We start from the raw sequence: 12,100 nt of genomic DNA, 5'->3' as shown, positions 1-12,100 counted from the left end.
TTTCAGTAACTGCATCCCACTACATTTGAGAGATTCAACGGTGAAGTATATCTTCTGCTTTTCCCAGTGTGGAGGATGGGCAGTCAGGATTTCACACTGAACCTGGCAAGAAAGGTTTAGAGGGAGCAACTCATGAGGAATCCCATCCCTACCACGTCAGTTCCAGAGATACCCAGTGTCTTCCAAAATAGAGCTCGGTGATCACTTGTGAAATAAGAAGACTCTCTGGACAGGTCCTTCAGCTTCTCAGAGCATCTTCGAAGCCCTTAGACCCTTTTCCCAAATAACCCCTAGGCTCCTTGTAGAGGAACTTGGAAAGGTGTGTTGGTTGTAACAAAAGCACAAGGTCTACTCCCCCCCCTCTCTCTTCTCTCTCTTCTCCCCCCCTCTCTTCTCCCTCTCTCCCTCTCTCTTCTCCCTCTCTCTCTCTCTTTTTCCTCCCTCTCTCTCTCTCTCAACTCTCTTCAGGAGCAGGTGTGGCAGGGCAGACGGGAGGCTAGTTAGTTGTCTCAAATCCAGTCAGTATGGGCTTCTGGCTTCTCCCCAGGATGCCCCCTGTTGGGCAGAAGCGAGGCTCTGTCCCGCGTGGCTCTGCCCAAAGCTACCCTTGCCTTTCCATTTTCAGGCCACCCAAATCCCAACCCCTGCCAAGAATTCCCAAAGTGGAAGCAAAGGGCAGCCCATGGGTTCCACTGGGATTAGCATTTTGTTTGTGGGCAAACGAAACCCCTGGGCCACCTCTCCATCCGCTCCTCCAGTTTTAAAGAAGCAACGTGAACCTCCATAGTGTCATAGCTTGCGATGCTCAACAGTAATCATTGTTGCTCTTCCTATTGTTATTTAGATGACTTGATTTTCTATTTGTCACATCCTTGCAGGTGATAGATCAAGTCATACTTGATAAGCTGGATTTTTTTTTTTTTTTACATTTTGTGATGGGGGGAGTCTTACTTCTGTGCCAGTAAATGGGGCTCAAACTTGGGGCCTCACGGTTTCATTTGGCTTTTTTTCTGCTCAAGGCTGGTGGTCTACCACTTGAGCCATGCCTCCGTGTGTGGCGCTTTGCCTTTCCTAAGCAGAGATGAGAGTATCCTAGGCTGGCTTCAAATCGTAGCCTCTTGAGGTGCTAGGATTGCAGGTGTGAGCCGCTGTACCCAACCGATTGGAAGTTCTTGAGTCCTGTTTTATAGACATGAAGGCTGTGGCTAGAGATGTCCCTCGACTTACTTGCTCAAAGCCAAATAACTTAGGAAGTCCAAAAGACAAAAACTAAGTTTGAAAGTTCCCAGAGCCTACACATTTCCAGCATACTGTAGAGAGCCTCGAGAGTTCAGGACCCCTCTCCTAACCGTCTGTCTTTCCTTCCTCTGGGTCTTACTTCAAGCTTGAAAGTAGGATCTTTCTTGTCTATGAGAAGTCCATCCTGGCCAGAGGCTTCTAGGGTTGGACTTAACCCCCCCCCCATGCAGAGGGCAGGGGAGGAGTTAGCATCAGCAGCTTGGAACCATCAGGTGTTAGAACCAGATGGCACCTGAAGAACTCTTCAAGATGGTGTCCTTGGTTACACAGCACAACCAGAACGGGTTGCGTTCTCACCACATCGATGCCATGAATAAGCGGGCGTGGAGGATCCAGATAGTCTGAATTAGGAAGTTAAAGCATATTTCCCCCCACCACTTTTGTTTCCTCTTGAGTTTCATCAATTTCAAAGAAAATGGTAATGCAGACAGAGCATACTCAGCAGAAACCCAGCGCATGCTACCTTGATGGCTGTTTCTTACCATTAAATGGAGTCTCTGACAGTTACTGTGGTGACAAACACCAATACCCCTTTGGATATTTAGGATGTGGAAACTCAGGCCCTTAGCCAGAACCTACTAGATAAGACCCTGCAGATGAGGCAGCCCAGGCGATCTGGGAGTTTACTTCCCTCAGCCTCGGGCACACGATCTATGTGGCTTTGGGCAGAATCCTCAGTGATCTGTCTTAATATCCCCATCAATTACGTGCGTGTAAGAACCCGGTCTGTCCATTTATATTAGGGGTGGAGGTGGGGGTAAGACCTGGCTATGCAGCCCTTGAACCCTTGATCCTCGTGTCCCTCCATTCCCCATCCCAGCTGCTCAGGTTGTCAGGAGTGGGTGATTGTTTAAGGTGGAGTAGCCTGGCTGGCTGGTCCTTTGTCGAGATAGCCAGTATGACAAATTTGGAGGTGTTGTTGTTGTTACATTTCCTATCCATTATCACTTAGAAATTGGATGTGGGGGGGGAAAGTAAGAGTGAGTCATTAAAAATTTTAAACAGCAAGTAAGGAAGGAGAGAAAAGCTGTTGTGCAGAGATTCTTGGAACTGTTCTTGCAACTGTTCCTAAAACTCTGTCAAAATAAGAAGCTCAGAGACAGGAAAACAAAACAAAACAAAACTATCGAACAAGACACCACGTATTTCTTCTGGAGTATTATGAAAATCAGAACTTACAAAAATGAATTATTTAGACAGACAGATTCACTTCAGGGCTCCTTTAAATATGGAAATCTCCTGCTGCAATCAACACATGATTTGATTTATAAGAATTAAACATACAACGCGGCATTTCCATGCAACATCTGTGCCCACATGGAAATGATCCCCAGACCGGAAGCTCTGGTGGAGTTCTGCAGAAGTACAGCTCTCAGACGGGCATCAAACCATTGGGGATTAGCTGTGGGAATCCTTACGTGGATTAGCGCCATGCTAGTCTGGTGATGTGCGAAGATGTGAAGAAAGTAGGAAAGCAGCCACCACTTCTCCGGGCTTTGATGGATAAATCTGTCAATTAGAAAACAGCCATTCCAGACCTTGGAGTCTAATAGGAATTTGAGGCTTGTATGATCCTGCGTATGGACCCTTATGGTTGGTGTGTGTGTGACTGTATGTGTGTGTGTATTTAGGCTACCAGAACAATGTATCATAGTCTCAGTGTTTTCAATAAGAGAAAATCTTGTCTTCTCAACCAATACCTGGAGAATAATAGTCCAGGGGTAAGATGCGGACAGGATCGGACTCCCCTGAGGCCTCTTCTCCCTAGTTTGTAGGCCATTGGCACGGACGATCGTCTTCGTGGTGTCCGCCTGTGGTTTTCCTTCCCCGCGTGTCTGTGTCACGTCTCTTCTTCACAGGATGAGGGTCATACCGCGATTCCAGGGTCTGCCCACACGGCTGCCCTTGCTTACCTCTTTCCTTGGCTAGCCGCTCCTGAAGCTGACACATGCCGTGCTCCCATGGGGCTAGGGCGGCCCCTGTGAGTTTTTGGGGGTGCGGCTGCATCCGTAACAGAGGGTGGAGATGCGCAGTGTCTTCCTTATGATGGGCAACCCAGAGCGGCCTCTAGGATTGTGCAGCTGGTGCTTTTGTCCTGCCTGCAGAGCTGGGCAGAGTCCCTCGTGCTAGGAATGAATGAATGAATGAATGAATGAATGGACTCCTTCTGTTGACTGTGCTACGGAGGCAAGGATGATGGACACAAGGGCCACCCATTGAGGGTTACGCGCAGGAAGGCCGGGAGCAGATCTAGCCGGCAGCCTTGGCTTCTCCTGTCCTCAGATGCGACCTAGCCCTTCCCCAGCGTGCCTCTGCACTGCAGCTTCCTGATTCAAAAATAGCCACGAAGGCGCAGGCCCCCGAAGTCTGTCTGCAGGGTTCCTCAGCTCTCCTGGATTAGGGAAGAGTGGAACTCATGGCCACTCTGTGGCTCTGGCCTCTCTCAGAGCGTGACCCATCTATGAGCAGAAAGCTTGTCAGAAGTGCAGGGGTTCAATTCCACCCAGACCCAGGGAATCGGGAGATCTGGGCTGGGCCCAGGGATCTTGTTTGGGGGCCTTCGAGTTCATCTACATCTCAAGATGCAGATGATCATGAGAAACTCCGGTGGGAGGGAGGTATTCCACGCGCCCCCCCCCCATTTCCCAAAGTATAGCTTGATTTAAAAAAGCAGCAGCAGCAGCTTGTAGGTGAAAGCTTCAGTAGACTGTTTTCACTGGCTCACAGTTTAGCCTTTCCTGGATGACCATTTTCCTGCTTTATTATTTTCAGAGTTCAAGGCCCAGCACTTGATAAAGAAGGCAGCACTCCACAGCTGGAGGCACACCCAAAGTCCTTTTGCTTTTAGTTGTTTTTCAGATAAGATCTCTTCTTTCCCCCACCCCCTCAGGCCAGCCAGCATCCTCCTACCCCTCCCTCCTAAGGGGTGGGGTTACAGACCAGTACCAGCAAACCCAGCTCTGCTTTTAATTGTTTTGAAAGCTTAAAAACAAACAAAAAGCCACTCTACCTTAGAACAAAGCCTTGGACAAGAAGGGAATAATGGGTTAGGGACTCAGTTGTTTGCTTTGCATTTAGAATGACTTGCCTCCTGGATAATAAAGCTTTTGACTGGAAAGAGTCAGGTAGGATACCTGATCAATTCCAGTTAGGAGTGTCTACAAAAGGAAGAGGTGCTTTAAGTTAGGAGCTGAAGGGGAAGGAAATGTAGAGGAGAGTTCCTAGAGGGAAAAGAAGCCAGTGAGGAGCTGGTCTGAGTCCAGGTTCTTTACCTACTCGATGGCAGTAGAGTAGAAGGTAGAAATGCTTTTTTTTTTTTTTTTTCCTTCTAGGCTTCTTGTCCCTCAGAGGTCAGATTGACCCTAGAGTTTTTGGGGAGAGGGAGGAGGAGGAGCTGCTGGGAAAGCAGAAAGCGTGTTTGATGCTCATCAAATGTGTCAGCCCTTGCTGGCTGCAGGGTCTGGAGTCCTGATTGCGGTTATCTTGCAAAACTCCTTGGTCCCCTGCAGGCTCTATACCAGCTCAGATCCTCTTTGCTGTGTAGTGGTTGGTCTCTCTTGCAGCGCCAGACGCTCATTGGCGGACCTGACAATAGATTAAGAGGCTACCTAGGCTTCCAGTAAAGCCAGATGGGTTGATCCTAAGAAGACCAGGGAAAAAAAGCAAAAGCAAATGAGTATCTTAGACAATACCTGGTGTGTGGAGGTGTGCAAATTTTCCCCAGTTATGGTAGAGCACAGAAAGGCGCCTTGGAGAAAGCTTGGTTGGAAAATAGCACCATGCTAAGGTAAAACAATTTTTTAATAGTTCCTTTAAAAATAAAACTATTATAATTCAACTACATCTATTCATTTCTCCAAGGTCAGGTATTTTTCTAGGTGCTAAGGATAAAAGTGTGTGTGTAGGTGTGTGTGTGTGTGTTCTGTCTGTCAGGCTGTATGATGACTTCCTAAAGAGTATGATTTAAAAAAAAAATAGAAGAAAGACCCATTCCCTCCTTGAGAGTGGGAAGCGAGGAGGCCATTTTCAACTATGGGAAGGGAGACAAGGAAGAGCCAATTCTGAAAGTCAAACTCCATGTAATAGGAAGAAGTTCATCTCCCGTTGGGTTTAGCCTAATGCCAAGACCAAAAAGACGTAGCTTCCGTCCCATTTTCCAACTCTGATCAAATCACAGCATCCCCAGTAGCTATGTGAAGAACCAGTCTGGAGCTTCTGAACAAGGAAAAGATGATACCAAAATTGTCTTAGCTACACATTGGGTGGGGTGAGCTGAACCCTTTGCCAGACTTTGTTTCCAAGGACTGACTTTTCTTTTCTTCTTCTTTTTGTCATGGGGCTGCTTGAACTCAGGACCTGGGTGCTGTCCCTGAGCTCTTTTGCTCAAGGCTACTGCTCTATCACTTTGAGCCACCACTCTACATCCCAGGTTTTCTGGGTTTTTGTTGTGTTTTTTCCTTGGTGGTTAATTAGAGGTAAGAGTCTCTCAGACTTCCTGCCCAGGGCTGGTTTTGAACCGCGATCCTCAGCCTCCTGAGTAGCTAGGATTACAGGCGTGGGCCACCGGCGCCCGGCTTCCAAGGACTTTCATAGAATAGATATGGATGCTACAGGAGGTAGTCAGGATGGTAGGCATTGGTTCACACAGATTGAAGGTGGCTGGTCTCTGTTAAAGATTGGAATAAGATGGACGATTCTGTTCAGGGAATTCATTGGGAGGCTGTGTATATACAGTGTTGAGCAAGGCACGAAATGGCCCTATAAACACTGCTTTATAAGCACTGCTGCTGCTGCTACACTATTCACTATTTGGCATACTTTTTGAAAACAAATACCCATTATCTGCTCCTGCCTTCAATGCATGGAGATTACTGGGGTTTTTCTCTGATGCTTTGTTTCTGTAGAATTCAAAAGCTTCCTTTTAAGCAAAAGATCACACAACACCAAGAGAACATATGATAGGCAGTGTGAAAATTAAATTAGAGGATGTGTTTTAGATAAAATAAAAACCAAGTCTTGTGGCAGGCGTAGATTTTGTTTCACAAAGGTCAAAAATCATTGCATGAAGTTGGGTTTTTCTTTTTCTCTCTCTTTGACGAGACTAAGAGAGCATTCAAAGAGGTTATTTCAGTCCAGATCCTCAGGACCTGCAGCAGAAGGAGAATTCGGAGAAAAAGCAAAAGGCTTCATTATGAGTGGTGAAGGTTTAGCTTTCTAGACAGAACCTGTGTGGTGTTCCTGGGGAAAACTCTCTAAATTGCATTGAGGATATTGAAAATAGACCCATGTGTTTTAGCTACACAAACCCAAAATGTCTTAGCGATGTTTTGTGGGGGGGGGGGTTGTTTGTTTTGCTACAATTAGATGATTTTCCTTTTGGAATTCAGGCAACCTGAGGAACTTCAGATCTCACTTGAAAAGTGGCGCTTTAACCAAGGATGCCTAGGAGCTCAGTCAGTGGGGGACCTGTCGGGGCCCTCCGGCTGCTCGCTGTAGGCCCTGTGGGCGCTTGGCTTTCTCTAAGATGGCCAGCACTGAGCAAAATCACCAGGAAGGCCTGTGCAGGTACACAAGGTACTTGTCATCACTGCCTGTCTTCCTGGTGGCCAACCTCCTCCTGGAGAGTTAGGAGAGAAGGAAGGGCTTGACTCATTTGCTTTGAATTCCCACAACGCTGTCAGCTCTGAGAATGCAGGCTGGGAGTCTGGCTTAGTGGTAAAGTGTTTGCCTAGCATGCATGAGGTCCTGGGTTCGATTCCTCAGTACCACATACACAGACAAAGGCAGGGAGTGGTGCTGTGGCTCCAGTGGTAGAGCGCTAGCCTTGAACAAAAGAAGCTCAGGGACAGTGCCCAGGCCCTGAGTTCAAGCCCCAGGACTGGCAAAAAAAATAAATCTGAGAATGTTCCCTGAGGAGAGGTGAGACCATGTTGTGTGGAATTTCTAGAATGACATAGAAAGTGAACCAAGAGCTACCGCCTGCCGTAGCAAAGGTTGGGCGTGATTTTGACACAGGTCCATACACTCTGCTGTTTGTTTTCTTTTTTGCTGGTGGACGGGGTCTCCTGATGTAGCCTTTGGAATCCTCCTGCCTCTGCCTCCCAAGTGCCAGGATTACAGGCCCTGGCCCATCCAGACTCTTTTGATCAGAGATGACACGACGCCACTCTCACCTCCAGGACCCACAGGGGGAGGAGGAGAGCAAGGATATAGACCAACTGTATACACAGGTGTACAGTTGGCAACAGTCCGTCTTCTCCTGGTAGAGCTGTGCCACACGGCCATAGGGGAAGGGGGATTTCCGTGCTCATCAGATCTTTGTGTTTATCTGGAAACCACCAAATCTAGAGCAGCACAGGGAACAAGGAGAGGTGGATAGATGGGAGGAAGAACTTCCCAGCGGCCCTCCAGTGGGATGACCCCTTCAGTACCTGGAGAAGGGTGGAGTGCAGGCCAGGGTACATCTGGACTACCGTCACTTCTGGTCTCTCCATAGGGAGAATTTTGACCTCAGTCTTGACCCTGGGGAAGATCCGGAAGGACTGTAGAGCTCGGGGGGGTGCTTGGAAGATAGGCTTCTTTCTGTGGGAGGCTTTTTCCCCCCCTTCACAGCAGCGATGATGGTGGAATTTCAAAATAAATGGAGGCAATTGATCCGAGGCAGGCTGGGAAGAGAACAGAAGCCCCGTGAAAGCATTTCCCACATCCCTAAGGAGCCACAGACTCCTAAAAAGTCCCTCATCGTCGTCTTTCCAAAAGTCTTTTGAGTTTGCACTTGACAGCAGCGGGAGGGGATTGATACCCTGAAGATGGCAGACCCCCCCACCCCCCAGCTCCTCCTCGGAGTGGGGGGTGGCTCAAAGCAGGGCAGAGTGAGTGAGGAGGGGTCAGTCCAGCGTGGGTCACAGGGATCGAGCCCGTGCCCGGTGTTCTTCCCCTGAAGAGCTAACTGGTGCTGTGTGTAAAGTCCAAAGCCTGAGGATAGGGCGAGGGGAGAGTTCTCTTCTCCCAACCTTCCATCACCTAGGATTACAGGCCAGCCATGGCTGGGTGGCCGCATCTGTCCGAGGTAGGTATACTGGACCCTGCGTTCCAGATGAGAAATACTGAAGCACAGAGAGGAACAGTGACTTTCTCGAGATCACACAGCCAAGGCGTGTCGGGAGTCAGTCTTACTGTCTGGGTCTTGAGTGTGTCTGGTCCCTTCCATTGCTGCTTTGATATTGGATCCATCAGATTCCCCAGTGGAGAGTCCTGATGTCAACTCAGTGTGGGGGGGGGAGGGGGGTCTGAGGGTGGTTTTGCATTGGGTTCCTTGAGCTGAAGTAAATGGGGGGGGGGTCTCCCAGGGGGTGTGTCTCTGTCTCACGCTGTGGGAGACGGCTGTGTTTCCATTTCTCTGCCTCTTCTCGTTTGCATGGCGGTGATCTTGGAGGTGTAGCATACCATCTCTCTCCTCTCCGTCTCTCTCTGTCTCTCTCTCTCTCTCGCAGGCACGGTTCTGTTGTGCCAGGCCAACCAGGAGGGATCCTCCATGTACAGTACCCCCAGTTCACTTGTATACACTTCCGCAAGTAAGCCCACGGCCGTGGCTCCCTTTCTGTTTTTGTGCCATGAATCTCCGCCCCATCGCCTTGCGCCCTGCCATGTTGAGTTTCCGCTCCTCCCTTCGTCCCCCCCCCCCCCCCCTCCCGTCCACCCTCCCCTCCCCATGGCGCTCGGTAAGGTGGACTTTCATAGAAGCATGTCTGTTCAACCCGATGCCTTAACATCCAGAACCCTCTGCCTGTACCCCATCTGCATCAGAACCCTTACGCCCCGATATTTAAGCCATGCTGGGTAGACACGCAAGCACTGAGTACAAGGGGCCGATACTGGGGGCCTTGGCTGGGGCAGGGGGAGGGGAGGGCAGGGCAGGGGAGGGGAGGGCGGAATGCCAAGGGAAGGTGGAGAGCTAGAGCTGCTTGCCTGCCTTCTGTTACAGCTCTGCACATGATTCTGAAAATGCGTTGAGCCCGCGAGCTAGTCTGATGGCACCCGCCAATCCCGTGGGGTTCCCCGCTGTGGGAAATGGGGGGCAGTATATGGCTCATGATCCCTCTGCGAGTCTTTACTGCCCTTTGTTGGGTGACTGTAATGAGAGGTACTGGAGACGGAGGGAGCTGGGGTCGAAAGTTGGTTTTGAAAAGGGAGTTTCCCTCTCTCTGTTTTAAAAACAGGCGTTGGGGTGGAAAAACCGAAAATGGCCTCCATTCCCAGAGCAGATTGAAGAATTAAAGCTCAATCTGCGCCTCCCCCTCTCCCAGGAAGTCCCCCAGGCATAGCCCAGGCTTTGTGTGTGTCGTCGCAGGGTCGGTATTCGAAAGTGAGTCATGGTGGGGGGCTTTGAGAAGAGCAGGTGGGTCTCGGGAACGAGAGCTTGGAAGTTCCCATCTTCACGGGGGGGGGTGGTGAGAGACTAGATCATGCGCACAATCCTGCAAAACCAGACACCCCCACCCCCCACCCTACCGTGTGAGCTGTCAAGGGAGAGAGAATCATGAAGGGGACCTAACCCACCCCCTCGTGTCCTGAAAGTTTCAGGACATGGGGACCGGCAGTGGACTTCTGCCAGCCAGTTGGTCTCATCGTCCACAGAAGTTCTGGCGCTGGTTAAATGAAACGTGTTTTGTATTTTTTTTGATGGTGGGCGGGGGCTGGGTTCTTTCTGAATGTATGGAAAACTGTACCCCCCCGGGGGGGGGGCCTGAGAAGGTGTGTGCACCTGGCTCCTGATGCTACCGCGCATGCTCCCATCCTCCCTTAGTTCTCTCCACACCTGCGCCAGGTAGGTACTGGAATACTTGTTTTGCAGCAATGTTGGCGGAGGGAGGTGGAGTCGTTCCCCCCCACCCCCGGGGTCATCCAGCCAGGAGATGGTAGCTGGTAGCGTAGGCTTTTTGGAACCTGGGTGTGTGCCATTCTAAGTCTAGACGATTCCTTTCCTTGCTCTTCCTTTTCTCCTTGTCAAGGATAATTTGTTTTGGAAGGAGAAGGGTCTATGGCTGTGTGCTTGAGTGTTCCTTTTCCCTGTTGTCGTGGTGTAGAAATATCTGGAGCAAACGCTTCTCTCCCTGGGGGGCCGCCCAAGGTAGTGCACTGTTTTGGTTCACGGTACAACACATCAGTCCTGCGGGATGACTGGTTGGCGTGTTGATTCCGTGGTTTGGTGTGATCATATGACGTGGATGGTGCAAGTTTTCCTTACAGACGCGACCACAGACCACACCTCAAAAGAAAGAAGAAGAGGTGCAGATTGGTAGTCATAGAGCTGTTCTGAAGCCAGTCGGGGTATGTGCCACGCGGGTCTAACTCACGGTCGGCAGAGTAAAGCCAAAGGGCAAAATCTGTCCATGCCCAGTTTATAAGGCATATTTTGTAAAACAAAAAAAAAAGGTCTACAGGGTGGCTCTTTGAAGAAAAAATTATTAGTGCCCAATTTGTACTTTTATTATTGGAAATCTAAGTAGCAATGTTGGTTTTGCAGATAGACACATAAAAACATATGTGCATACATACTTTCCCAGAGTTTAAAAGTCTGTAATGATTATAGAAACTGTGTGTGTTCACAGCGTCATTTTGTCAATGACATCATCTGACCTATAGTATATAGGTGACAGAACTCAAAATTAGTTTTCAATTTTATTGTCAAGGTGAAGTACAGAGGGGCTACAGTTACATAAGGTAAGAGTGCATTTCTTGTCTAACTTGTTACCCCCTCCCCTTATCCCCCTCCACACAAGTTGTATGGATCATTTGTTTCACCATTTTGTTAGAACTCAACTTTTATTGTTCTCATTCATCAGCTATGCCTTCCTTCTTTCCTCTCTTCCCTCTCCTCACCTCTCTATCTCCTCCCATCTCCACCCCATCCCCCCTTCTCTCTTTCTGCCCTCCTCTCTAGCCTCTCCTCTCCCCTCTCTCTTCCCAGTCTTCTGTTTATCTCTTTCCTCATCCCTCTCCTCCTTTCTTTCTCTTCTCTATTTCTCTTCCCTCTCACTCCTCTCCCTCTCTGACTCTTCCCTCTTTCCTTTGTCTCATCTTCTCTCCTCTTTTCCCTCTCCTTCCTCCCATCTCCTCCCTCTGGTCCTGTCTTCGATCTTCCTTTCCTGTCTCCTCCTCTCATCTCCTCCTCTTTCTTTTCTAGCTCTTCCCTCTCTCTCCTCCCTCCTAGGCTCCTCTGTCTTCTCTCTCATCTTTCTCTCTCTCCTAGGTCCTCCCTGCCTTCCCCCTTCTGTGTCTCATCTTCTCTCTCTCCTCTCCTTGGCCCTCCCTTCTCCCTTTCCTGTCACCTCTTCTCTCGGACTCTTCCTTCCCAATCTCCCTGTCTCTTCTCTCGGACTCTTCCTTCCCAATCTCCCTGTCTCTTCTCCTCCCCTCATCTCCTTGGTCTTCCCTGTCTTCTCTCATCTCTCCTTTCCCTCTTTCTCACCTTTCTCCTAGCCTCCTCTGGGTTCTCTCTCCTGTCTCCTCCCTCCCTCCTAGTCCCTCTGTCTTCTCTCTCCTCCCATGTCTCATCTCCTGTCTCTCCTTTCTCTTTTCCCTCTCCTTGGTCCTCCCTGTCTTCTCCTCTCCCTCCTCTCGGGGCTCTTCCCTCTCATCTCTCCTTGGTTTTCCCTCTCTCTCCTCTCCCTCCTAGACTCCTCTGTGTTCTCTCTCCTTTCTCTCCCCCTCCCAAGTCTTCCCTCTCACCTCTCTCTCCTTGCTCCTCCCCTCTTCTTTTCCCTCTCTCACTTCCCTCCTAGTTCCTCTGTCTTCCCTC

At 49.6% G+C, this 12,100-nt stretch overlaps 1 protein-coding gene across 9 annotated transcripts in view; it reads left to right on the top strand.

The window, feature by feature from the left end:
• Rbfox1 (RNA binding protein, fox-1 homolog (C. elegans) 1) overlaps positions 1-12,100 on the top strand; it is a 268,086-nt gene that overhangs the window by 193,668 nt on the left and 62,318 nt on the right. For 7 of the 9 annotated variants that reach the window (XM_013011366.1, XM_013011363.1, XM_013011364.1 and 4 more), the window contains one exon: positions 8,793-8,873. The exons of the other annotated variants lie outside the window; for them this stretch is intronic. In XM_013011366.1, the coding sequence (XP_012866820.1) occupies positions 8,793-8,873 (81 nt within the window). The remainder of the gene's footprint in view (positions 1-8,792; positions 8,874-12,100) is intronic. 9 annotated transcript variants of the gene reach the window in all.

Source organism: Dipodomys ordii, unplaced genomic scaffold, assembly GCF_000151885.1.
Source record: "Dipodomys ordii isolate 6190 unplaced genomic scaffold, Dord_2.0 Scaffold14, whole genome shotgun sequence".
Lineage (NCBI taxonomy): Eukaryota > Metazoa > Chordata > Mammalia > Rodentia > Heteromyidae > Dipodomys > Dipodomys ordii.
This window is presented reverse-complemented; position numbering and strand designations above follow the sequence as displayed.